The sequence below is a fragment of the Electrona antarctica genome (assembly GCF_951216825.1).
Source record: "Electrona antarctica genome assembly, chromosome: 1".
Lineage (NCBI taxonomy): Eukaryota > Metazoa > Chordata > Actinopteri > Myctophiformes > Myctophidae > Electrona > Electrona antarctica.
In genome coordinates this window covers 11,782,808-11,810,323 of record NC_136806.1, presented here as the reverse complement: position 1 = coordinate 11,810,323, position 27,516 = coordinate 11,782,808, and the positions used below count along the sequence as shown (strand labels likewise).

Here is a 27,516-nt window from a genome sequence, read left to right as displayed (position 1 = left end):
GAGAGAGAGAGAGACACAGAGAGAGAGAGAGACAGAGAGAGAGACAGAGAGAGAGAGGGGAGGGGGAGAGAGGGGGCGGGCGCCAAATCCCTTGAATAATTCAACCAACCTGCTTCAATTTGTGCATGGGACTAGGTATTTAAAATATCTTGTGTACTGCCTTTCTTCATTCAGAAGAAGATTGATATAAATGGAAATAACTTGCGACTTCTGCCTGTCCTTTGGGTTTCCTACCATTCTTGGGGTCAGGGGTCACCCATGCTGCAGCCACTGTCCTGTCATGTTTACAATAGGGAAGGTAGTAGAGCATGCACCTCCACTCTAGCCCAGGTGCTGGACAAAAGGCAGTACAAGAAGAAGAAATAGAGTCCGCAACTGGTAGAAAATTCAACGTTTCGATCACTGGGACCTTCCTGAAGAAGATCCCAGTGATCGAAACGTTGAATCAATAAACCAGTGGAGCTGATAGTTTCCTACCAGTGTTGCGGACTCTATTTCTTCCTCATGTTTACAATAGGGCCCACCATGTTCAATTCATCATAAATGGGTCACCCATGCTGCAGTCATGTTTACATTACTGTCACGTTAGACATTTTGACTGCTGAGTGTCTATAGAGCAGACTTGGTTCCCAAACTTTTAATTCAGGCCGAGACCCAAAAGAGAGATTAGATGTTTGTCCGCGGGACCCAAACTAGTGAAAATAGCAGATCTACAAGCACGTCGCTTTGGGACACGTTTTGCGAGGTTCTAGATCAGCAATTTTCACTACCTCTTAATTATATATATTTTTTTATTTATGGAATTTCATAGATTTATTTGTTTGTTTTTAAAATGTATACAATTATTTAAAAAATATATATCTTTTGAAATAGGCCTATATTTTCTTTTAGGAAAGTTTAGGAAAAGAAAACATTATTTTAACATTCAACAATGCAGTCAACTGAATGACAATGCAAAATAACATCACTAATAATCTGGCCAGTTTGGAAGACAAATGGTGCATCTCTTATTAAGAAAGTCACCTATGAAAACAGCACCTTTGCTTCGTGAGGAAGAAAAGTAAGCCTGGGACGAGGCTATTCGTGAGGTGATATTTTTCTAAAATGGGGTCATGCTGAGAACATCGATTCTGTCAGATTGAGCTAAAATATCAGGAATGTAACATGTTAGACTCAAAGTGAACCACTAGGTGTCTCTGTTCCACTTAGAATAATCCCCCTGCCAATACAAATACCTCGAGCTTCAGTCAATGGGTCCCCGGGCCTAAAAACGACAATCCAATGAGCTCCATATATATACAGTGTGTGTGTATGTATATATATATATATATATATATATATATATATATATATATATATATATACACACACGACACACACCATGATATTTTTCCCAAGGTAGTGATTGTATACTATCCTATCAGCCACATAGGCAAATCCACAAACATTAGACACAGTGCACATATTTATCACCAGCCACATGCATATTCATAGAGGGACTGATGGAACTCAGAGCGATGCGTATAGCTTCTCAACACAGCGCTGCTGAGTACCGTAGCAGAAGGCGAATGTTAATTCAATTATCCCATTAAGACCTGGAACGCATCTGTGTCACCTTTATAGCTTTTTAACCACTTTAACCTGCATTATTTCAAACTGTTTCTATTGAAAAATAGCAGATCTACAAGCTCGTAGCGCGGCACCGAGTGCCGCGCTACGAGCTTGTAGATCTGCTATTTTAGAAAAATCGTGAAAAACGTGTGCAAATCATTGAATATATATTTTTTCACAGCAAACGTTTTTTTAACTCAAATCCTTGCTTCTGGGGGGGTCCCTGCATGGAACAACATATTTTCCTATGGGGGTCGGCGGCCAACTACGTATTATTGTTGGGTTCCTTGACATGAGAACCACTGATATAGAAACACAGGTTTTTCAGAAAACTGTCAAGATTTAGAAGACATTTAGTTTAGAACCTGGTCTCGGGTTCTAATTGGTTATACGGCAGCTGTTACATGGCGCCCATGGCCACTGTGTTTGTGCTAGAACAGAAATCTTGTATTAGGTCCCTCGCTATAAAAAAAAGCAAAAAAAAGCCCGTTGCTAGGCGTGAGAACGGGGACCGCCTGCAACCAAATGCCATAAACCGTATTTCAAAGATCTTTTTAATGTTCATGTCCGCTTCGTTTGAGAAATTTGGTGAGGGTGTTAATATTTGTGTTGTTGTTTTTTTTTGGTTGCTGTTAATGTTATGTGCCGCGCCTCTCTATATAGATGTTCTTTATCATAGCCAACCTGCAGTAGTAGTAAAAGAAAATGCACAAACGAGTGCTTTTTTGCATGGTATATTTATTCTAGTCACGGCTGGTGTTTTCCTGCTGTCGTCGTTCCTTTGGGCAAACAAAGGGGGTGAAGTGTGGGTGGGACGGGGTTCACGGTGGCTGTGGATCAGTTGGTTATCCCATTTTGACCTGAGATCAGATTCTAAAAATGTCTTCTACATCCTGACAGTTTTCTGAAAAAGCTATGTTTCTATGTCAGTCGTTCTTCGATTTTTCAAAAATAGCAGACCTACAAGCTCGTAGCGCGCCACTCGGTGGCGCGCTATGAGCTTGTAGATCTGCTATTTTTCAATAGCTAAAGCATAACATAATGCTAACACCAAAAGGGGTTCCCGCCCAAAATGGGTTATAGCCTCACAATGATGAGGTCCCGGGTTCGAACACTCCAGAGCTCTCTCTTTGTTCGACATGTTCTCTCCATGTTGAAGTGGGTTTTCCCCCTGGGTTCACCTATACACCAAAGGACATGAATTATCCTGCCAGGCAGTCACTGTGGAGGCACTCTAAAAACGGGCCGTATAGAGCTGGTCCCCCGGGCCCCGGCCACTCTGCTCACTTATACCCACCACTGCTTACTTGCCCACTGCGGCACTGCCCACTTACGATGGGTCACTTACGATGGGTCAAATGCAGAGGACGAATTCCCTCAGTGAAATCAATAAAGTCCCAACCTCAAAAGCCTCTGTATGCCATGCCGCTTCATGAACACATGCATGTTTGTGTCCAACTGTGTGCTTGTTGTCGGATATACAAATAAATGGTAAATGGTGCATTTATATAGCGCCTTTATCCAAGGCGCTTTACATAGATTGTGCATTACATTCACCCATTCATACACCGATGACAGCGGAAACCATGCAAGGTACCAACCAGCACATCGGGAGCAATTAGGGATTCAGTGTCTTGCTCAAGGACACTTCGACACTAACTCTGGGGGAGCCCGGGTTCGAACTGGCGACCTTGCGGTTTCCATCCGGAAACTCTACCCATGAGCCACCACCACCCCACATATACATACACATACATATATACAAAAGCATGCATGCACACAGTAAACAGCGTAGTAGGCTCTAACATGTAAATGCTGTACATAGCACATCATTTAGAACCAGTGTGTGCATGCAGCATGAGGCCCCGTCTCTCATCAGCTCCTGTAATGCAGCATAGCAGATTGTTGCATTGTGTGTACAGTATGTAGGTGTAACAGTAGTGGCTCAGAGACTCTGCCTGCAGGGGGGAATAGCCTCTGTGCACACTATACGCCATTTTGGAAAAACCTACTTCCGGACTTTTCCGACGTCCTTCACTTCCATGGTTCTCAAACTTTCTAGGACCCGCATAACTCTGAGAGTGTACAGGACTTCCATTTGTACACTCTGAGTTACACCCCCCACCGTACAGCGTACACATGTAGGGGCCATTTGGAACCCACTCAAGGACACTGCTCCGTCCGTCAGGCCCCACTTCGTCATGGATGTTTTGAAACGTCCGACCCCAGTGTGCAGGTGGTTCAGCAGGGTCCATGGCCGCCGTGGCAGTTCCTCTCCTTCAATGCCGCCTGAATGAAGGCTCTGTTCCATTCTGGTTCCATTCTGGTTCCATTCTGGTTCCATTCTGGTCAAACAGAGTCAGGGACTCTGTTTGACCAGAATAGAGCCATAAAAATAGATTGTCCGCTGCAGTTCATTGGAGCGATGTGTCTCCAGCAAAGTCAGAAGTCAAGCAGAAGTGCGCAAGGCACGCTGCGTCGCTGCCACTCAAGTGACTATACTGGCCAATCACAGCACGTCTTTTCCGGGACTTCAATCCAAGGGGCGTGAGACAACAAACGTGCCTCTGATTGGCCTATATCGAACATCCCCTTCCGTGACGTACGCGGAAGCTTGGCAAGCTCATGCTTCCGATATGCTTCGCAAGGAATCTCGAGAAGGGAAAGCTTGCCTATACTCTCGAGAGCACATGCCCCAGAGCCGAAGGAGGCGTCTACCTCTTTATGTCTATGCATATAGAGCCTATATCCCCTTTAGGCTATAGTGGTTAAGATGTTGGCTTTCCACGCGGGAGACCCGGGTTCGAATCCCAGGCGTTGCATATAGGCCCTATGTATGTATACGTTCTTATACTGAGGTATTTCTTGCCCTCTTCTATAGCTCCTCCTCCTCCTGGTTCTGTTCCAACAGGAGGATGGAGACGAGGGGAGGGGTGTGGAAGTGTCTGACCTGTCCCTTCATTTACCTGTCGGCTCGGCTCGGCTCGCGGGCCTGAAGCTCGCTGATTAAATCACAGAGGCCACTGACTGCTGCTCTGATGATGTTAGCCGGGCCTGCTAATTAGTTTGCTTTGCCTTCATCAAAAGAAATCCCGCCACACTTGCACGTGTGCATGCACAGTCACACATTTACGGATAGACACATGCTCACATACAGTAAGTACGCACACGCACACACACACACACACACACACACACACACACACACACACACACACACACACACACACACACACCATGCGCAGCTTCTGTTAATTGCTGTCCTCGTACACATCCTATGTACAGCTTTTGTTAATTACCGTCTTCTGTACCGTATACCCCAGATGCATTACCGTGACAGAGAGTACAATCCTATCCGTTTGATCTGATGCTTCACATTTTCAGTACAAACGCACTTTCAGGATGGTGTTTTTAGACCCTGTAGGAATCTAATCCCTCGCCTCTAACCCGCGTATACTCTCCTCAACCCGTTCAATTCAACCCATCCAGCAACCTTACTCCGCTCAACATGTAAAGCAGACATTACATATCAAGCCATATTAGCCCACCTTATAGAATGGATCACGCTCCCATGCATTCTCCTTTGCGAAGCCGCACAGAGCTCCCGTTTAGAGTGACTGATGGAGAGCCCAGAATCAAAGTGCCCCGTGGCACACGGTGCTTTATGAGTCTGGGCCTCGGCCCAACTCTTAAACAGCCAAGCTTCCCCCCATCTTGACTGGGGGCCGACCCCCAATAGGAAGACGCTATTTCCTGTTGGCTGCCGAGCGGCTGGGCTGCCTTTTTCTGGAAGCCCGTCAGAGATGCCGTCTCTCATGATGCCAAGCGTAACCACCTCATGGTGGGCACAGGGGAGGGGGGGGGAGACAGCCGTCACTGCTCCAGCCTTCTGACATGGAGCAGATGAAATGGGTTGAAGAGGGCATCCATGCTCTCTGATGGCACTTGAAATGAGCTCTGTTGTTTAAATTGGCATTGGCAGTTATACCGTGGTCTATGCAGAGGATGCCACGTTGGCTGCTCACATAGAGGTGACTTTAACCAACTTAAGTCCTATAGAGATACTTATTCGCCGTCGTACGATAAATTGCAAAGATATAGTTTACCCCATCATGTAAATGTATTGATTCCTCCCCGACGTGCAACCTTGACACACATTGCTGTGCTGTCAACACTGTTGTATCCTATACTGACTCACCTGCCAGTGAGGAGCCCCCACCGGGAGGACATATACTGTTGTATCTGACTCACCTGCCAGTGAGGAGCCCCCACCGGGAGGACATATACTGTTGTATCTGACTCACCTTCCAGTGAGGAGCCTCCACCGGGAGGACATATACCGTTGTATCCTATACTGACTCACCTGCCAGTGAGGAGCCCCCACCGGGAGGACATACTGTTGTATCCTATACTGACTCACCTGCCAGTGAGGAGCCTCCACCGGGAGGACATATACTGTTGTATTCTATACTGACTCACCTGCCAGTGAGGAGCCCCCACCGGGAGGACATATACTGTTGTATCCTATACTGACTCACCTGCCAGTGAGGTCCATAGATTACATGCAGTGACTATAATGTTGCAAAGGGACCCATAATTACGGGTCCTTCTCGTTCCATTTGCACCCTCTCAGAATTACAGGGTGTGATCTTTGAAATAAAAACATTTGAGAGAAAACACTGCTCTCCTAGATCTCCGTGCTGGTGTCAGTAGTTCACACATGACTCCTGCAGGAGGAGCGTGGTGGGGGTGTTGACAATCCAACACACAGCTAGACTGGAGGCTTCTTGTTGTAAAGACCTCTTTTCACCAGAATGAAGCAAATGAGCAAACTGGTCACACCTCTGAGTCTGAGCGGCGACGAGGGGAGGAGGAGGTGTTGAAGGAGCCCAAACATTCATATTCAAATGAATGCTGCTATTATGCACAGCAGGCAGAGACTATATCCAGTATAGTCTATTTTTTCTTTCTTCTTTCAGTTACTATATGATCTCTGATCGGGTTCATTCAATATTTGAGTTATAAACAATGGAAAATAATTGGACTATTATTATTCCTGCGTTTTACATTGACCTGTATGTCTGCCAGGCTGGACTGACCGGTATAGTGGGGATTATGTTTTCACCCCTGTCTGTGGGTCTGTCAGCGTGTCAAATTAATGAATACAATTTCAGATAATACTTTACTGTGATAGCCTTTAGTGAACGTGTGTGTGTGTGTGTGTGTGTGTGTGTGTGTGTGTGTGTGTGTGTGTGTGTGTGTGTGTGTGTGTGTGTGTGTGTGTGTGTGTGTGTGTGTGTGTGTGTGTGTGTGCGTGTGCGTGCGTGCGTGCGTGTGCGTGCACGGCGCTTAGCCCCGTCTAAGCCCCCCCCTCCCCACAAACCCAATTGACTGACTTCTATGTAAACCCAACTTCATTAGCCCCCCCATCGAAATAGCCAGCCCCTATAGTCCCCCCAGTCACAATTTTCTGGAGCCGTCGCTGCAAATAGCATGAAATTATTGTATTACAGTGTAGGGTATGGCATACATGGTGTGCCATTGGCTGAGGAAATATGCGTTTATATTTATGACATGACATGACATCTGGTCTGGCCCCCATATGTCACACGAAAGAAAAGCACCTGTAAAGTGGATGTGTAATATGTCATGATCCACAACACATTAAGAAGAGTCAGGATGACACCCCGCAACACGCCGCTGGATCACAGGAGGGGAGGGTTTCAATTAATTTCTTACTAATAATAGGTCATAAATGTTAGCTTAAGTATTCACCCGGGGCGCCCGAGCATTTATCACGTTGTGGGCCAATAAACATCAACGGCAATCGCCATCAATTTAATATTATATTATGTTCTAATTGTATTTATTTATTTCATAAAATTAATGTATAACATTTTATCTCTTTTTTGTAAGACATTTTGGGGGCATTTTATGCCTTTATTTGATAGTAGACCGACAGAAGATGTGGAGAGAGATGGGTAGTGACACCCAGCAAAGGCCGTAGGGATCGGGATTCGAACCCGCAACAAGCTGTCAGGCTGGATTAGCAGCCTATAGGTCTCCGGATGTCTACGCCAGCCATCCTTTAAGAATATTCTCCCAAGTTAACCCTCATCAGTCAGTCACTTACTTTCCATGCAGACCTCCTGACCTGAATGACCTCTCCAAGTCTTAGAGACGGGTGCATGTGTTTGTTCCGACATACTTAGGCCCCATTTACACTGGCAGACAAATCCAGCCTGAATCAGCTCTATGTGTTTCTGGTAATCATTATGAATACCAGACGAGTCGCCCCTTTACCAACTCGCCCCGGGCGTACAGCCGACGGAACTGCGCGGCCTTAGCCTGGCTAAAGCCAGACGCGAATCATCCATCCATCCATTTTCATCCGCTTATCCGTAGTCGGGTCGCGGGGGCAACAGCTCCACCAGAGAGCTCCAGACTTCCCTCTCCAGAGCAACATTAGTGACTTCCTCCTGGGGCATCCCGAGACGTTCTAAGGCCAGTAGGTCGATGTAATCCTCCATCTGCGCCTTGGTCTGCCCCGGGGTCTCCTCCCAGTGGGACGTGCATCGAGGACCTCCCTAGGGAGACGCTCGAGAGGCATCCTAACCAGATGCCCGAATCACCTAAGCTGGCTCCTTTCCAGGCGAAGGAGCAGCGTCTCTACTCCGAGTCTCTCCCGCGTGACTGAACTTCTCACCCTATCTCTAAGGGAGAAAGCTCATTTCGGCCGCTTGTATTCGCGACCTTATTCTTTTGGTAATGACCCACACTTCATGAACATAGATGAGACGCGAATCAGCCGTTGGCAAAAGAAAATTGCCTGCCGGCGGATTGAGTCTGGCTTATTAGCCAGGCTAGCACGGCCTGGTATTCCTAAAGTAACCTAACCTAAGTAAACCTACCTCAGATGTAACTAGAATTAGATTAAGCCAGACTAAATTTAAATAGAAGATTGAGAAACTTTTAGTACTTCTAGTAAGACTAAACCTTATTTGCCCAGACTCTTCTTCAACAAAGATGGCGAAAGCAAACATTCTTTGTTCGGTACTCATACAATAGTATGGTACAAAACACTGAAGTCCTTAAACCAGAAACTTAACCTCAGTAAAACTAAAACTATATCTAAACTTAACCCCAGAAAAACTATGCCTAACCCTAAACTAATTTCTAACCTTATTCTCAGTAAAACAAAAATAAAGAATACAAGAACCGCGGCACCGAGAGGTCGGCGTGAGGTCGGCGTGAGGTCGGCGTGAGGTCGGCGGAAAACAACGAGGGGCGAGATGGTTTAGGGGCCTTGATACCATAATTATCATTGTCCTCTCATTTTGTATGTCTGTGACAAAAATGGAATTCTGACCAAAAGGTCCACCACAAGCCAGCATGTGGTGATGATTTCTGTCCCGGTCCAATTGGCGTCTCCACCAAGGTGAACAGGAAGGAGACAGATCACCTTGGTGGACAGTACAGCTGCATGGGGCAAGTGGTGGAAGGAAGGGAAGGGAAGGGAGGTATGTGCCTGTTTGCATGCTAATTCAAGATGGTGTGATGACACCTGGGCAGCAGCCCTGCCTGCTCTGATCAGCCCAGGGCTGATCAGCCCTGGGCTGATCAGCCCAGGGCTCCTTGTCAGTACTCCCAGACAGTAGCGCCACGAAGATGCGAGATGCAACTTAGGTGACCTTCACACCGGAAAGCTTTACTGCGATTAAAACGAATCCTGCTGCACATTGTCGGAAAGAGCGCTTCGTTTGGCAGGTTTGAAGCATCATTCGAATCCTAATGCGCATCAAAGAACCGCATTCTACTCCGACCAAAAACGGGGGTTTCGCTTCGCTTCCAATCGCACTTGATTACGATTCTGTGCAGGTGTGAATGCAATCCGCAGCAAATAAAGGAAATTAAGCAAACAATGTGGCGGGTGAGGAGCTAAACACAGTTGGAGACGGAGAAGGCATATTTTACGCAGTGCAAAGATGTCCCATTACCGTGGATAGACGTGGTCGAATGAGAAAACCGAAGCCCATGGTCGAAATGAGGACGAGTACGTTAATCAATTGCTTAAGGAAACACATAAAAACACTGCAGTGTAGCCTACAGAATATTCTGTCTGTCTGTCTGTGCGCGCCGTAAACATGGAGTGCTGTCACTGTGTGGGGACTTAGGCCAGGGACTTTTTCTGTCTGTGCCTCTATGCCCAAAGGAACAGTGCGTGCGGAGGGGGAGAGAGAGAGAGAGAGAGGTCCAGTCCCTGACGGCACGAAACATGCACGTTATGAGTATAATTTTAACACCATAGATTTCACTGTGTAGGCTATAGTTTATGAATTGAACACATTGATAAAATTCCCTGCTGTGTTTCATTGCTGCGCTTGACACAGCCAGTGTGAAGGCAAACCGCAGCAAATTAAATATACAAGAATCCCAACTTCTCTGCACATTCGCATCGAGTCTACCGAAGTATTAGGTGAGAATGTGACCTTGGAGCAGGCGTCTCTTCCAGGTTTTTAAAACAGCTGGTGGATGGAAATGACACTCGTTGCAGCCGCGCGCGAGCTTCATTTCCATCCACCAGCTGTTTAAAAACCAGGAAGTGACGCCTGCTCTTAGCTCAGCTGCATCTTGCATCTTTGTGACTCACTAGACTCTCCGGGAGTGTTTCTGTTTCACTTCCTTCAGCCAGTGTTGCCATGTCTGCCTTTTTGTGTACAGTGGTTGCTTATTTGGGCTTGCTTCCTTGCGTCTCCAACATTGTAATTTAGAATGAGATGGCAGGTGAAGACTGCATGTTACAGTACGTCTTCCATAGGCATTATAGGGCTTTGCATCATTGCATGGACTCTGAACCTCTTCAGTGAAAAACCCCAGTCCGGGAAGAATTAATGTTGTCGTTTTTCCCCCCTACCTGCCTTTGTTAGGTGTCGACCCAATAAAAGAAAACTGTATTTTCAAATTCTAGTGACTCTGTCTTTGGTTTTGTTCAGCACTCTTCACAATGCCCATCCATCTATATAAATGCTGTGACACAAATGGTATAGACTTTCTTGTTTTCTTGTTGCAGCCATGCATTCATTAACCACAGTGGTGTCTCTATGAGCCCTTTCCCACCGGTTGGTTCCCAATGGGAACCAGTTCAGTTCTTTTTGGTTCGTAGTCCATGAGCCAGAGCTCCAAAATTGGAACGTTAATTATGAATTGAGTGTGCAAAACTATACCTATATTAAATTGTTTATACGATCAATATAAGTAAATTAATTTATGATAACCCTTCCACAGTAGTAGATTTTTCATATATATATATTTGTTGGTGCATATTTTCACTATATAATGCCTCATTTGCATACTAAACATTTTAAATTTGTAATACAATAAATCATTGTCTTTGTGTAAGTAATCAACTGGGGAAGTTTCATGGTGATAACAATCTAATATAGGTGTGGTTTTGCCCACTCAATTCAATTCAAGCTTGTTGGAGCTGGATCGGCTATTTTCACAATTTGTATTTGTGGAACCGAGTCACAAACTATACATGTAATGTCTCAACTCCTCTACTTCCAAGTGCTTGTCAGGGTGGGGGGGGGGGGGGGGGGTCCCCTGTTCAAATATAAATATTTTGGGGGGTCGTAGCCTGGAAAAGGTTGAGAACCACTGCACTATACACCACTAACGATCCAGTGTGAAAAACTAAGACGAAAAGTGTTCGTCGACTACCTTTTTCCACTGACAAAAACTAAATGAAAACTAAATGAAAACTAAGCTACGACGACTAAAACTAAGACTATATATATTGACAATTCCGTCGACAAATAAAAACTTGACTAAAATGTTAAGAAGGGACTAGTGGACAAGAGATCCAGTATAAGTCATTTTACACTTTGTTGCATGCTGAAAATAGCAGATCTATAAGCTCGTGTTGTAGCTTGTAGATCGGCTATTTTCAGCAAGTGTAAAATCAGCCATTACGACAGCATCAAGGCCCGACAAAATACATTTTAGTCGACTGAATCAACTGTAGATTTAGTCGACGTGAAGAGGTTCTGAGGCTGTAGCAGCTGTCTCCTCTTCCCCAAGGTGCCCCCAGAGATGGTTGAGCGCCATGAAACAACATCATATTAGGCCCCACCACCCCCCCCAGGCGTGGCTCTATACGACAGCTGGACATCTGATGATGGAGCGGTGTGTCGCGGCGCAACACTTTGTGAGCTTGTAGATCTGCCTATTTTAATCATTAATTGTAATTGAGGCAAACGTTTGAAATCGACTGATTTTGAAGCCATATCACAGCTGGGAAAACATATCCAAAAGTTACCAATCAACCCATTCAAAGCTTGAATTAACTCCAAGTTTGTATCCAAAAAATAAATAAATAATACGGATTATCCAATATTTACTGATACTTATATGAAAATACACTTCTAATATACACAAGGCTTGACCCATATCTGTACGTAATCTTACAACTATAATCCCTCTTAAGCTGTGTAAGCATGTATATCATGTTTGTGTATGTACTTATCACTGTATGCCCAGCATACAGTCTGAGTATCTTCTGTTCCTGTCCTGCCTTGTCTTACAGCGTGTGACACTACTGCAAATGTACCGCATATTCTGTATGTGCTTAATACATTTTGCCATATTTGACACCTTATTGATCCAAGCTTACTTCGGGTAGCTTAACATATAGACCTCATATAGGCTATAGTTCTAAAGATCACAATTCACAGCAGAGGACTACCATCACAAATATTGCATGCAAGCATGTAACATTCAGCATGCAGTGGAATCCACCACAGTTGTTCTCAAACTTAAAGGAGATGTAGACAACATTCAGTGTTGCAAAACCGATTCAAATCTGGCTTCACCCCCCTCCCAGAGCCATGTCACTTCAGGCTATGGGTTGTTGTTGCGGCTCAGCTCCTGGCCCTGGGAGGGACGCATCTGATATTTGCCCCTTTCACAGTCAAAATGTCACTTGTAAAACTTTATTAACGTCTCAAAAGATAACTGTTATATAGGCATCACGTTTAACTTTATACCAGGACTAGTGAAAATAGACAATCTATAAGCACACAATGCATCCCACACGCACACACACACGCACACACACACACACGCACGCACACGCACGCACGCACGCAAGCACGCACACACACACACACACACACACACACACACACACACACACACACACACACTAAACAGACTTGAGTATTTGATAATTTCATTCAGTTTATCTAGTTTCTATTTCAGTATTTTCACTGTTGCTTAATTTGTCTTCTCTTTTTTTCTCTTCTTTTTGGGTTTGATTTATATTTCCATCAGTTTGAAATCCTCCTCTCATCGTCTAGCATCCAGATCTTATACATCATCATCACCAACGCAGGGAAATCACCAAAGAAGCTTAATCCTTGTTTGTCCTTTGTCTTCTTTCCTTTTGTTCTTTTTTGTTTGTTTGTTTTGTGCATGTTTCTTCTTGTTTAGTTCCTATTTGGTCTGCATTTACTAACTGTTTTGACTCTTTGTTATTTCCTTACATTTATGTTGTTGCTTTTATGTTATCACAATTAAAATTACAAAGAATGTTTTCCTCCGAAAAAGGGTGGGGGAAATATGACAAAACAAAAACAAATCACACCCGTGGGAACTGAGCGGTCCAACTATACTTGTATTTTGATAGTTACTGTACTGTACTGTACCATACACTGTACTGTACTGTACTGTACTGTACTGTACTGTACTGTACTGTACTGTACTGTACTGTACTGTACTAAACAGGTGGTGTGCAGGGATGTTGAGAGATATCCAACGAGCACAAGAGTGACCATGGATCCAGCCTATGTAATGGCTGCTGTCAGAGTCTGGCCTGTGCACTACACAGTGTCACCACTGAGCTGTGCAGTTTCCTGGACCTGGCTTCCTTTAATACCATTGTTTTGTGTGAGTTATTGTCCACCATCGCCACGCCAGCCCACTCTACTGCCTGACAAAGAAGGGGGCGGACGATCTGGAACAATGCCGGTGTCGCTGCATGCACTTACTGAAGCCTGGCCTATACCACTAAAAGCAACACAGGTTGCCGCCCTGTCCCAGAGAGGACAGAGGTGGCACCCTGTCCCAGAGAGGACATAGGTGGCACCCTGTCCCAGAGAGGACATAGGTGGCACCCTGTCCCAGAGAGGACATAGGTGGCACCCTGTCCCAGAGAGGACATAGGTGGCACCCTGTCCCAGAGAGGACATAGGTGGCACCCTGTCCCAGAGAGGACAGAGGTGGCACCCTGTCCCAGAGAGGACATAGGTGGCACCCTGTCCCAGAGAGGACAGAGGTGGCACCCTGTCCCAGAGAGGACAGAGGTGGCACCCTGTCCCAGGGAGGACAGAGGTGGCACAGGACAGAGGTGGCACCCTGTCCCAGAGAGGACAGAGGTGGCACCCTGTCCCAGAGAGGACAGAGGTGGCACCCTGTCCCAGAGAGGACAGAGGTGGCACCCTGTCCCAGAGAAGACAGAGGTGGCGGGAACGTGTGGTGGCACCCGGAAACTAGTCTCGTTACCCAGGCTTTCATTTTTGTTCGCATTCGGCTCAAAGATGAAAGCCTGCATGGGGAAACCTATTGGAACATTTGGCATAGGAAGCCCACTTCCTTGTATTTCGCTATAACCAATAACAGTGCAGAGGTGCGTCGCTCAAAATTTGGTGACGTCTCCGCTGTTTTCTATACCGGGGAGGGAAGGGGACGATGGGGCGGGGCCCCTCTAGACCAGAAATCACACAGGCTGGGCTGGGCTACCCGGAAACATGCAACTGCTTTTCACCTCCACCATTCCTGTTCCTATCTCTACAACACCAACTGTGCTTTCCTCACACATTTCAAGTGGCGGACAGAGAAGGCAGATGCTCTCTCCCGATGTCCTTGTGAAAAGGTGGTGCCACTGTCTACTGCAGACATCAGCATGGCCACTAGGGACCTCCAGCAAGTTGCAATGAGAGCAAGACCTGGTGCGATGGGTGAGCACTTTGTTACAGCAGGCTGCAGCAAATTGTTTCAGCAATGATTGACCCCGTCACCGACACAAGGCCTTCTACTCCCAGTGGGCTGCCCTCATGCCCTCAACTGCTGTATGGTGGCACAGCAGTTGCCACTGCTGGTGGGGTGCATAGTATACGTTTGTTAGACATACTAACAGTCCGACAGGCATTAGTCCAACGACACTGCCGCTCCCGACATACAACTAACCCATGGCCGGGTTAAAACTCACCTGTAGCTCCTGACATGCATGGCAGGTTAAAACAAACCCGTGTCCAGGTTAAAACTATACCGTGGCTCCCGACATGTGTGGCAGGTTACAACTAACCCGTGGCTATCTGAGATTAGGTTTAGGGTTGGGTGTTGGGTAGGGTGTCGGACTCATGACAAACACATGCGTCCACTGCTGGTAGCCCAAAAGTTCCTCTCAATTTCTACAGCTGGTCCATGGATTTCTGATTAATTTCTCTTACAAATCTATGAAACACATCCATGGTCATGCACTTGGGGAAGAAATGGTGCCTGCAGCTATCTTACTGTACCTACTGTATTCCAGCTATCATCATCAGTTCACTCACTGAGTGAAAGTAAAGTTGAATTCAGTTCTGCTGCTCTGTAGCAACCCTGTCTCCCAAGCTAAACGTTATGTAGTAACGTTTCGGAGAAATGAAAAACGTTCATTCTGAACGTTTTTCGTTCAGAATAGCTTGGGAGACAGGGTTGTCTGTAGCGGTCAAAAAACAGCTGTCATTACTTGTGTTCACACATTCAAAGTATTTCGTATCTACTTTCTACTCAATCATATTCATATTCAATATTTAAAAAAATAAATACTTAAGTAGCCTATTCAAAAGTATAAATTAAAAAGTACACACAATATCAAAGTGAAAATAACATATATGTGAGCTTGTAGATCGGCTATTTTCACACTTATTTGAAATATGGCTTACGTGATTATTCATAATGTACCTTTTCCCCTCCTAGTGGAGTCAAAAGTACAACAGCATATGCAAACTCTATACAACACATCCAAGTAAGACCAAGTGTTCCATTATACTTTTAAAGCTGCTAAGATATTTAGGAAATGTGTATTATATATGTTTGAGATGGCCCGATATGCAATTCCAGTGCACACCTGCCAGCCAATCAGACACGTGTATTTTCCCTGACCGTGGTATGATTGACTCTACTAATTCCTTTGATCTTACTGTAGTGTTATATACCACATAGCCTATATAATGTGATAAAGCATGCATCCCTTCCATTTCACACAATGATCCATAGTTTATCATATATTATATGTGGTGGTAGGTAATCATACAAAACAAAAGCTGTGATTTCCCCTACATAACACATTTAGACCTGAGGCCGATTTTAAAAAAAAAACAGTTTTCTGAAAAACCCACGTTTCTATGTCAGTGGTTCTCAACCTTTCCATGTCAAGGACCCCCAGAATTGTCTGTATGTGGCCGCCGACGCCCATCTGAAAACATGTTGTTCTAGGGACCCCCCCCAGAAGCAAAGATTTGAGTTAAAAACGTTCGCTCTAGTCTGAAAGAATATATATTCAAAGATGTGCGCCACATTTTCACGATTTTTCAAAAATAGCAGATCTACAAGCTCGTAGCGCGGCACTCGGTGCCGCGCTATGAGCTTGTAGATCTGCTATTTTTCAATAGCTAAAGTATAACGATGCTTAAAACACAAAAAGGTGTTCCCGTTCAGAATGGGATAAATATGATATCTGACACCTTTTTTTTCTCCTTCTATTTATTCCACCACTATTTCGATGTGGAAGTGTTGTCTTTTACCCCAACAGATTGTCACAGCCGCTTTAAATGTGCGCGAACAGACCGTCTTTTGAAACGGAGAGGGGGGGACGCCTCCAGCTTCTTTTCCTCCCTCCTGTCTTTCTCGCTGGAAACAGGACCAACATATTTACATTATACATTTTTCAAAAAAACATATCCATTATTCATATCCCCATATTTTAATACTATTAGCACATCAACATGCCGCCCACCTGAATTACCTGCTTTGTTTCCTGCATTTAAAGAAGCAGCAGTTGGGTCAGAGAATAGGCGGGGGGGAAAGAGATAAGATTAAGATTTTGCCTTAATAGTGGACCATCACAGATTTAATTAAGCCTCAGGTGATTATATTAACTGAAAGGACCTGTGGTGAGCCGCATTATAGAATCTCACCTCTCAAGTACTAAGACGCTTGTCATCTCCGTATAAGACAGCTAATTATGACTTCTCATTGGAGTGTTTGCGCGAGAATTTGATTGACAACAACTATAACAACAACAACAAACTGCAGACACATACACGTAGAGTATAGTGCCCACCTGTGCGGGTAGGAGGTGGTGCCATTCAGCGTTGGAGTGGGGTAGCATATGGAGCTTCTAATTGGGTAGAACAGCACAGCTGGAGGACACCAGTCCAAGACCTGGCCTGTGGTAATCAGCTCTGCAATCCCCTGCCCTCCTATCCACCGCCGCACATCTTCTTCTGTGCAGTGGGAGGAGGGGGCCTTCCCACTGACGAGGCCCGTCTACACTGAAAATGGTCTGCTAAGCTTCTGATAGCCACCCTCCCGAGTTTCATATTCACACAACTGACACATGCACAAGCGTGCACGCACGCACGCACGCGCGCACACACACACACACATTTGAAATGTTTATTTATGTCCACATAATGAGAAGTACAGGAATACCTTGTACAAAGGACATAAACACTGCCAGTGCAGTTTGACAGTGGGAGAGCAGCCAGTTACAACGTGCATGGACGGCAAAGCATCGTTACATACAGTACAGCTGACATGTCGGACACAGGGCAGCAGACATAAATCATGGATAAAGGAAACAAAGCCTCCTCCAAATTGAGCGGCTTCCTATAATGGCTGAAACTGAGCAGTACCTCGCTAACTGCTTGGCTCTCCTTTTGGAAAGGCCGGCCATTTGTAAGCCCCTCACAACCAACTTATGCACATGCCCTATAGGCTGCCAAAGATACAAACTAAAAGTTTACATCTGTAGCCTAGCTGTGAGATGGTAAATGGTAAATGGTGCATTTATAAACGCCTTTATCCAAGGCGCTTTACATAGATTGTGCATTACATTCACCCATTCATACACCATGCAGCTGAAACCATGCAAGGCACCAACTAGCACATCGGGAGCAATTAGGGGTTCAGTGTCTTGCTCAAGGACACTTCGACAGTAGCTCTGGGGGAGCCCGGGTTCGAACTGGCAACCTTGCGGTTACCATCCAGGCACTCTACCCCTGAGCCACCGCCGCCGCCGCCGCCGCCTGGTGGTCTGCACTAGCTGCTGATACTTCAGCACTTTGGTTAGAAAGTCTTCTTCCAGGCTATAGTCAAAGGTACAGTTGACCTCGAGAATGAACACCTCTCTATGGTTTTCATTTACAACAATGACATCAGGGGTGTTAGCTGAAATGTTAGAGAACACAGAATCATCATTACACAGGTTAAACATCCTCGGCTTCACAGTAGAATGCTTATAAAGCATGATGGAGGACCTGAAAATGGAAGAGATGTCTTTCGATATCAAATCCACTATTCTGTCATGCCTACTTATGTAAAGGCCCCTGTAAACATGGCAACCATTTAAGATGTGGGACATGGTTTCAGCTATTTGTTCATGGCCATGATGGATACAGTGAGGAGCATGATTGCCTGGAAACCAGATGGAGAGATTAAGTTTAGAAGGTAGAACCTGTAATCTCGCTTTCAAGGTAAAAACAACAATGCACTCATCAATGGCAACATGTTTGAAGTTTGAACACAGAGTGAGAAACAGAATGGTCCGCAGCAGGAAGACATGCAGTCTTTCCTTACTTGTAATCTCAACTCAGTCCAATGTTGTCGCTGTCTTTGTTGTTGTGCCCATAGGAGGCGACCACACACACACACACACACACACACACACACACACACACACACACACACACACACACACACACACACACACACACACACACACACACACACAAACACACACAGTCCATGTGCAGTTGACCACTGTAAAAGCCTCCAATGCAGCATGTTTTGGGACTCGTGCCTTGCTCTGGGGCACATGATGAGATCCCTCCGTCCCTAGATGTTCCTGCAGGTATTGTGGCATTACAGTCATTTTAGTCACACAGTACACACCCTGCCTTCCCTTCACTCGCATGCTGTGACTAGCAATGGGGAGAATACAAAACATTGTATTGATAAATGGAAGGGTCATTGCATTGAGGTAATCTTTCAATATCACTGACCTAAATGTGAGATTTGATACCAACAGAAACATTAGACCGGTAGTTTGACTACGCTCACGTCTAATGCCACGCGTCTATGTGGCATTGCGGTCCGAGTACATCAGGATCAAGGGAAAACTGTGCAATGAGTGGTGGGGCGTGTATTCTCCGACTTTCATCGTTCCCGACTTGCATGGCCCCCGAATAGAGGGGACTCTACAGTATATAATTTATAGTCGCATTCACACACCCTCATTCCAGAGATCCTCATCCCCGGTGTATTAACTACTCACAGTTGTTAATCTGTCCTACTTTTCTTCTCACCAAAGCCTCACATGCATGTTTAACCCGGGACATTCCTCTCTCTCACCTGTCCCTCATTAGCCCACCTTGTAGGCTACTCATCAAATCACACATGTCTTCACTGCCGTTTATAGATGCCTCTGTTTCAGTTCAGCTCAGGTAGTAGCGATTTCTCTTTCCACATGGTTCACAGTTCTATCGGTAGCTTTCTCTCTATAGTCTCAACTCTCTATTTGTCCCTTTGACTATTATTTTCTTGAAAATGTTGTACCTCAGCACAAGCACACACACACGCACACACGCACACACACACACATGCCATTATAATTATCAACATTACAGTTAGCTCAACTCAGTCTGTGGTTGAATTACCAACCCTGAGTCCTTTCTACTTTACTCCTCGTCTCACCTCGCACACTTCACGTTGAGAGACAGCCTCTCTCCGTAACTGCTGACATCAATTGAGAAACACTTGCAAGAACTCAGCGTGAGAACAGTGGCACTTTCATTTGCACTTCTACACCTCACACCGTGCCTATAAAAGCTGATAATGTGATAATTAAAAGAGCCGACAGGCAAGAGCTGTCAGTGAGAGTCAAATAAATTTGAGACGTCCTGATTTAGCAACCTGTACGTGCTATTTGGTGTAGTATCTCCAAAATTAGAAGGCTTCTATAGATAGTGGATTCTTCTTGATGCTCGACCCATAAAAGATGAATTGAAATAATTAATTGGGATTGTATTCTGGTTCTGATGGAAGGAACTTGAGAGTTTAAGTGGAGGTTCATGTAGAACACCATCTCACGATTACAAGATGTCACGCAAAGTCAGATATATTGGTGCTTAGTTTCCAACCTATAACAAGAAAATGTAGCAGACAAAAGATCACCATCTCTCTCTCTCTCTCTCTCTCTTTCTCTCTCTCTCAACCACACCATGATTTATTACCTGAAAAGACAAGAGAACTAATTAGTGGAGTAATTAATTAATATAAATTTGCATATTTGCATTTGCAATTAGTGCAGTCAACTGATTAGTCTGAGATGGGGAGTTTGACTCATCTGATGCATGCGTGCGTGCGTGCGTGCGTGCGTGCGTGCGTGCGTGCGTGCGTGCGTGCGTGTGTGCGTGCGTGCGTGCGTGCGTGCGTGTGTCTGTGTGTGTGTGTGTGCTGGACCAGAACGTTCAGCACACCAGCTGAGGCATTTTGGGGGGAAGGCAGCAATGAATGGATATAGTCCTTTGTATATGTATTGGGGTGTGTGTGTGTGTGTGTGTGTGTGTGTGTGTGTGTGTGTGTGTGTGTGTGTGTGTGTGTGTGTGTGTGTGTGTGTGTGTGTGTGTGTGTGTGTGTGTGTGTGTGTGTGTGTGTGTGTGTGTGTGCGTGCGTGCGTGCGTGCATTCATTCATCAATGTGTGCATGTGGGGGCATGTGGATTTATGAACGTGCGTGCTTGACTTGTTTGTGTTTGCATTTGCATGTGTAAGTGTGTTGGTGAGCTCACCCTAACTTGTGCTGTCAGACACAGGCCTATACATATATATACACGTCAGGTTAAATGCATGCATGTCATTATTTGTCATTGTCATTGTCATTGTCATTGTCCAGCTCGCGTACACAACATTATACCTTTAATGCAGCCTTTCAAACTCTGAACTTATTTTTCAAGGTGCATTCCAATGCTACGCGCAATCAAATCAGCGGAGCATGGGGGGCTGCCAGGCTCATATCACAGATCGATGTCTTGTAATGTCCAATAGAGAGAGATTGATAAGGCACTTTAATTGATTCTCCTTGCAACAAGGTCATTCATACCTCCATGGGTATACCGTGTGTGTGTGTGTGTGTATGTGTGTGTGTGTGTGTGTGTGTGTGTGTGTGTGTGTGTGTGTGTGTGTGTGTGTGTGTGTGTGTGTGTGTGTGTGTGTGTGTGTGTGTGTGTGTGTGTGCATGTTCACAACACTAACTGAGCGGAGTGCATATACCCATATCCAATGCCAGCTGTGCCCCAGTGTGGAATTGGCAGCGTGCCACCGCAGGGCCATTTCCATGGGGTGTGCTTAATGTCTGTGGTGCAGAGGTGCCCGAGGTACCATGGTGTAAAGCCCCTCTGGTATTCTGAAAACATCCTACTAGATATGGATCCGCACTCAGGGATTTCACGCACACAGTTTTTTTTTTTTTTTTATCTTAAAACTGATAAAACTTAATGTAATTTGCAAATTATGTCTTTATTTATTATCGTGTGACACTTTATCGTTATTTTCATATGGCTTGAACTGATTTATATATGCTTTCTAGTGTTAATTAATCAATTTATGATAAAATAAATAAATAAAAAAGAATGAGTTATGGTGGAGTAAAAACATGAAAATCTTATAGCCTATACTTTACCGGAATATGCTAAACATGCCAGGAATAACCATAATAAATATATTGCCTATATCCTAAACTTTGGAGGAGCAAAAAGTATAAATTATAACCTGCTTTAATAGTCTTGCACCTCATCCATATTCTGCTCGCCGGTATTCCTGCTCACCTGTTGAGATTGAGAACTGCACACACCTGCACACGGCACACATCACACAGTCTCTGCATTATTCGACTATATTATGTATCCATTAATTCACCCTTCGTTCTAACGGACAGATATTAGTTGTTATCCTTCTCCGGGCCGTGTTTTTGACGGTATAAACGCGGGCCTCACGGTGCCCATTACCGGGAGATGCCAGATGATCGGTGCGCGGACGGCGGTCCCTTGGGACGGGCGAACACGTGATCAGCGCTGCCACAAGACGTCAGCGGCAGATGGCATGGGTACCTACCCGCTCTGGCAGTTGGCATGAGTGTCATTTCTCAAAGACAGAGGAAAGGGAGAGAGCGAGAGAGCGAGAGAGAGCGAGAGGGAGAGAGAGAGAGAGAGAGAGAGAGAGAGAGAGAGAGAGAAAGAGGGAGGGGGTATGTGTGTAGACAGAAATAGAGGAGAAATAGACTTCTTTCTGCAGACAGTAGCCTAGGCTATAGTCGCGTTGGGCTGGCGCTTATTTTGTTTGCAAGTGTGCTGCTGATTTTCAAGGAGATAATCTGGGAACATGCGCGCTGCACGCTGATGTGTGAAGTCAGAGGTACGTGTCTGCTTTATGTGAATTGATTAATTAATTAATTAGCCTATTGGTATAGCATATTAGACAATTCGATTCAATAGCCTATATATTTGGTTTTTTTTTAATATTAGTCCACTGTTCTTTCGCCACCTATAAATAGAGACAATGAACGAAGACAAATGTCTTTGAGAAGGTGTCAGTGTGTGACACTGGCCTTGCTTGCCAATTAGTGCATCTCAATGTTTCCTTTCCTCCTGGGAGGACCCATTCCATTCGAGACTGAGGTAATTAAGTGACAACAACCTTAAAGAACCGTCCCCATGCCCTCCTCATTGTTGTTTATGTCTTTTGTTTTGCTGTCGAAAGGAAAATGTTGACTTTGCCATTTGAGGAGCCAGACATGATGACGTGCGAGCCCCGGTTCGGTGCCAACTACCCCCGCAGCGACAGCTTACCTGAGAGCCTGCAGGACCACCAAGAGCACCATCACCACGGTGCAGGGGGTCGAGGCGGCAGCAGGCACAACCTGGACGACTTGTCCTCCAACCCGGGCATCATGCTGAGAGGAGGAGGAGGAGGAGGAGACGACGACGACGAGGACATCACCTCCGACCTCGACCGGGACGAGCTAGAGGACGAGGAGATCAGGGCCGTGGAGGAGGACGAGGAGGAACGCGACGAGAACGGCCACCCCGTCGCCAAGAAGCGAGGAGGAGCGCGGAAAAAGAAGCCTGGCAAGGAGAGGAACGAACGGGTCAAGGTGCGCCGGCACGAGGCCAACGCGCGGGAGCGCAGCCGCATGCACGGCCTGAACGCGGCGCTGGAGAGCCTGCGCAAGGTGGTGCCCTGCTACTCCAAGACCCAGAAGCTGTCCAAGATCGAGACCCTGCGGCTGGCCAAGAACTACATCTGGGCGCTGTCGGAGACGCTGTCGGCGGGCAAGAGGCCCGACCTGCTCGCCTTCGTGCAGACCCTGTGCAAAGGATTATCCCAGCCCACCACCAACCTGGTGGCCGGCTGCCTGCAGCTGAACGCCAGGAACTTCCTCACGGACCACAACGGCGAGGTCATGTTCTCCACGGCCGCGGGCCGGTCGCCCTACGACGCCATGTACTCCTCCGTGTACCCGCCGGGCTCCGACGTCGGCACGCCGGCCAGCGGACACGGCCACGGCGCCCTGGACGGCGTCAGCGCCAAGCCCTTCCACCGACACTACAGCTCGTACGGCGGCTCGGCCTACGAGCCCTATTCCTCCTACGACACCTCCGCGTCCCCCGGCCCCGACGGCGGGGGGAGAGGGAGTCCTGCACACTTCGAGGGCCACGAGCTCAGCCCGCCCATGAACTTCAACGGAATCTTCTCCCTCAAGGCGCACAGTGCAGACGAGCCGTCCGACTACAACATTAAGGCCGGCCACGGGGGCCACTATCACGGCATGCGCTATATGCCGGGGACGCGGCCCACCGTGCTCGGGCAGAATTCCATGTACCACCACCGAGGACTGTCCTCCCCCGGGGAGGGTCGCTTTACGCCCTACGACCTGCACCACCTCCGCACACACCCGTCCTACCAAGCACAGCATGGAGACATGAATGGCTCTTCTTTCCACAATTAAGGCATTGGACCACGTTCAAGTTAAAACAAATAATAATTAAAAGGAGGGATCCAATTCCCACGCAGATGCCATGGAAGGGAATAAACGAATTGGACATGATGATCCTGCAAAAAAAAAAACATGTATACTTATTACAGAATGTATTTCGTTTGTGATGCAAGTTTTGAGCAATTAATTTATGTTTTTCCTCCATTGTTTTGTTTTGATTTTATTTATTTATTTATTTATTTATTTATTTATTTATTTATTTATTTATTTATTTATTTATTTATTTATTTATTTATTTATTTATTTATTTATTTATTTAAGCCTCTGCAGCATTGTTGGACATGTGGGTGAGATGAGCTGGCAATCTACTTGTTTATAAATATATATATACTATAGGCCCCTATTATATAATCATTTTAATTTGGCCTGTATGAATTTAGGGATTCAACATTTTCAATTCAAGCTAATTAAAATGAATTCATCAAATATAGGGAAGAATTAAGTTTAGGATAACGTTCTAAAAAGAGAGAGAGACAGAGAGAGAGAGAGAGAGAGAGAGAGAGAGAGAGAGAGAGAGAGAGAAACTTCACTTCGTCATCAGGGAATGTCATTGAGTTTTATTTGTTCGGACGTGATTGAATTTGAAGCTACAAGACATTCAATCTGTTAGCAATAAAGGTAAATTGAGCTATGCAAAGCAGCCCCAATGCAATCTCTGGTTCAAAATGTTATATTTGCCTTTTCCCTTGAAAAAGGCGTTTATATCAGCCTGACCGACCCTAGCATATATACACCCAATTAAAACTGCAACCATTATAGGCCTATAAAACAATGTTTTAAAAAAATATATATGAGAGAAAAATATTTCTCTCTATAGCCATTTTGGAAGCATGTTATACGGTTTACGAGAAGCTGTGTAGGCCTACTGTTGTAGAAAACGGAATATATGTGATGATGGTGCCATGGTGGTGAATGTAAATTATTGACGTATTTATTTAATTAATCTTATATTCACCATACAGACAGTCCGTATGTTGGATATGATGTATTTCAAAAAGACCCCCGATGGATGGTGTAAATTCAACAATGTTGTACCTTTTATTATTATGTACAAATACGCATTTAAACTTTTGTTTATCTTGAAGAATCTGTTGTATAATACTTCTATTCGGCACGTGTGTGTGTGTGTGTGTGTGTGTGTGTGTGTGTGTGTGTGTGTGTGTGTGTGTGTGTGTGTGTGTGTGTGTGTGTGTGTGTGTGTGTGTGTGTGTGTGTGTGTGTGCGCACAGAGATAAAGAGAGAGAGAGAGAGAGAGAGAGAGAGAGTGCGTGCATGCGTGCGTGTGCGTCGGAGAACGGATGACTTTTGTCTGAAATTCTGAATAATTATAGTTCGTACAATTTGCCTTAAATCTTTGGAGATGGCGAACATCGATTATATGCAACGGAATGGAAGACTTTTTGGGACGTTCACTGGAACTTATAGGCCTCCTAGTCCTACATGCATAGTGCTTTGATTGATTGAATGAATATTGGCAGAAATGTTATCAGTATAGGCCTATAGGTGCACTGTCAAACACTTGTTTCCATTCAGGTCCATGTATTCAATTCGTATATAACCTGACATGAAAAATATAACAACAAAATTCAAATCACCATAAAAATCATAATCATAAAAAGCCGAGTCAGACAGACCAATGTATGTATGGCCCTGATCAAGAATATAGCAGTCTCCCCATGCATGGGGCGTGAGCCAATTGTCACCCAAAATGTTCAAATTTGTTTAGAAATGGTCGAAAATATCTATACAAGCTCACCGCCAGCCATGGCATTGCATGCTGCAACACTCGTGCTGAGCTTGTAGATCGGCTATTTTTTTGCTATTTAAAAATTAAATAGGGCTTATAGGCTGATGCCTATATTACGTATTTATTTATTTTTGCCCCTGCACAACATTTTGATTGTATTAATTCAGTTGATTTCGTAACATGACATGATGTGACATTACCGAAATTTCAAAAAAGCTAATAATTTCTCTCATTGATGGACTGTATATACGAAATCACTGTTGCAAGTCAAACATTTTAAAACTCATGGCTGGTTGACACGACAGGGAAATCACGACCAAAGTGAAGTGTTCTAACAATTCATTCTCTTTGAAGATGAGAGCTTATAATAAGGCAACAACTGTGGAGAAAGTAAATGCTGTCAAAATAAAGCAGCCTATAAATTCAAATGAAGGTCGAAATATCTTTGTTTTGTTTTTTAAAATCTCTGAAGGTGTCATTCATTAAGATTCCCAGACGAGATAAAAATGAAACTATGCACGAATCAATTGGTGAGTGAAGTGTAAAGAAAGATGCTTTATATATTAACACAGACGTAAATTAAAACACAAATATCGAATCAAAAACATACAATTAATTCATGGCTCAAGTCTGATAATTGATTAATTCTGACAATAAGATAGCCTATATAAGAACCTGTTGCGTCGATTCGATCAATATAAAACAAGACACAAAAAAAGAAACATAGGCCTAAATATTAAATTACAGTGATTAAGGGCGGGAACCCCTTTTGGTGTTTCAAGCATTATGTTATGCTTTATGTTAACTCTGTTGAAAAATAGCAGATCTACAAGCTCATAGCGCTACGAGCTTGTAGGTCTGCAATTTTTGAAAAATCGTGAAAATGTGGTCGATATCTTTGAATATATTCTTTCAGAGCGAACATTTTTACCTCAAATCTTTGCTTCTGGGGTGCCTGCAGGAACAACATATTTTCATGTAGCCTAATTCTATTTACATGTAATTCTGGGAGTCCTTGACATGAAAATGTTTGAGAACGACTGGCATAGAAACATTGGGTTTCTCAGAAAACTGTCAGGATTTAGAAGGCATTTGTAGAACCGTCCTCAGGTCTAAATGGGTTAAATAGATTAAAACAAGAGCTTTCGTTCAATAACATGTCTATAGTTTTATGACTTGATTTCTGATTTGAATCGGGTTAAGTTCCGATGCGGTATTTTTCAATTTAATTTGATCTGGTGGCAGACAGACAGACAGACAGACAGACAGACAGACAGACAGACAGACAGACAGACAGACAGACAGACAGACAGACAGACAGACAGACAGACAGACAGACAGACAGACAGACAGACAACCACGCATGAGACGCCGGGTTGAGGGGCAGCCAGCGGGGGTTGGGATAGTTGGATGTCAGCCAGAAAGAGACAGCATGCAGGCTGTCGATCCTTTTGGAAAAGTGCGGCTGCAAATCACTTCAGAACTTCCACTCATTTGGAGAAAAAAAACTGCTTAAATAGCAGAGAGTTCAAATCATATTTGAATTGACTGCCCTTATAGACCATGTGTATATAGGCAGAGGAGCAAGCAATATCACGTTAATTTAGGTCATGTGGTTCCCAAACCTTTTCATGTCAAGGACCCCCAAATTGACACTGATCATTAGCCCGCGGACCCCTATTTGAAAAGGTATGCCTGCATGCAGGGACCCCCATAAGAGAAGATTTGTACGGCTCTAGCAGTGATTCTCATTTAATTTCAAGGACCCCCAGTTTTACATG

At 44.9% G+C, this 27,516-nt stretch overlaps 1 protein-coding gene across 1 annotated transcript; it reads left to right on the top strand.

Moving 5' to 3' along the window:
• Positions 1–22,695: 22,695 nt before the first annotated feature.
• Positions 22,696–23,940, top strand: LOC306913902 (neurogenic differentiation factor 6-B-like; the record flags this gene model as incomplete). Its single annotated transcript, XM_079490731.1, has 1 exon — positions 22,696–23,940. The coding sequence occupies one exon, from the start codon at positions 22,696–22,698 to the stop codon at positions 23,938–23,940; it is 1,245 nt and encodes a 414-aa protein (XP_079346857.1).
• Positions 23,941–27,516: the final 3,576 nt, after the last annotated feature.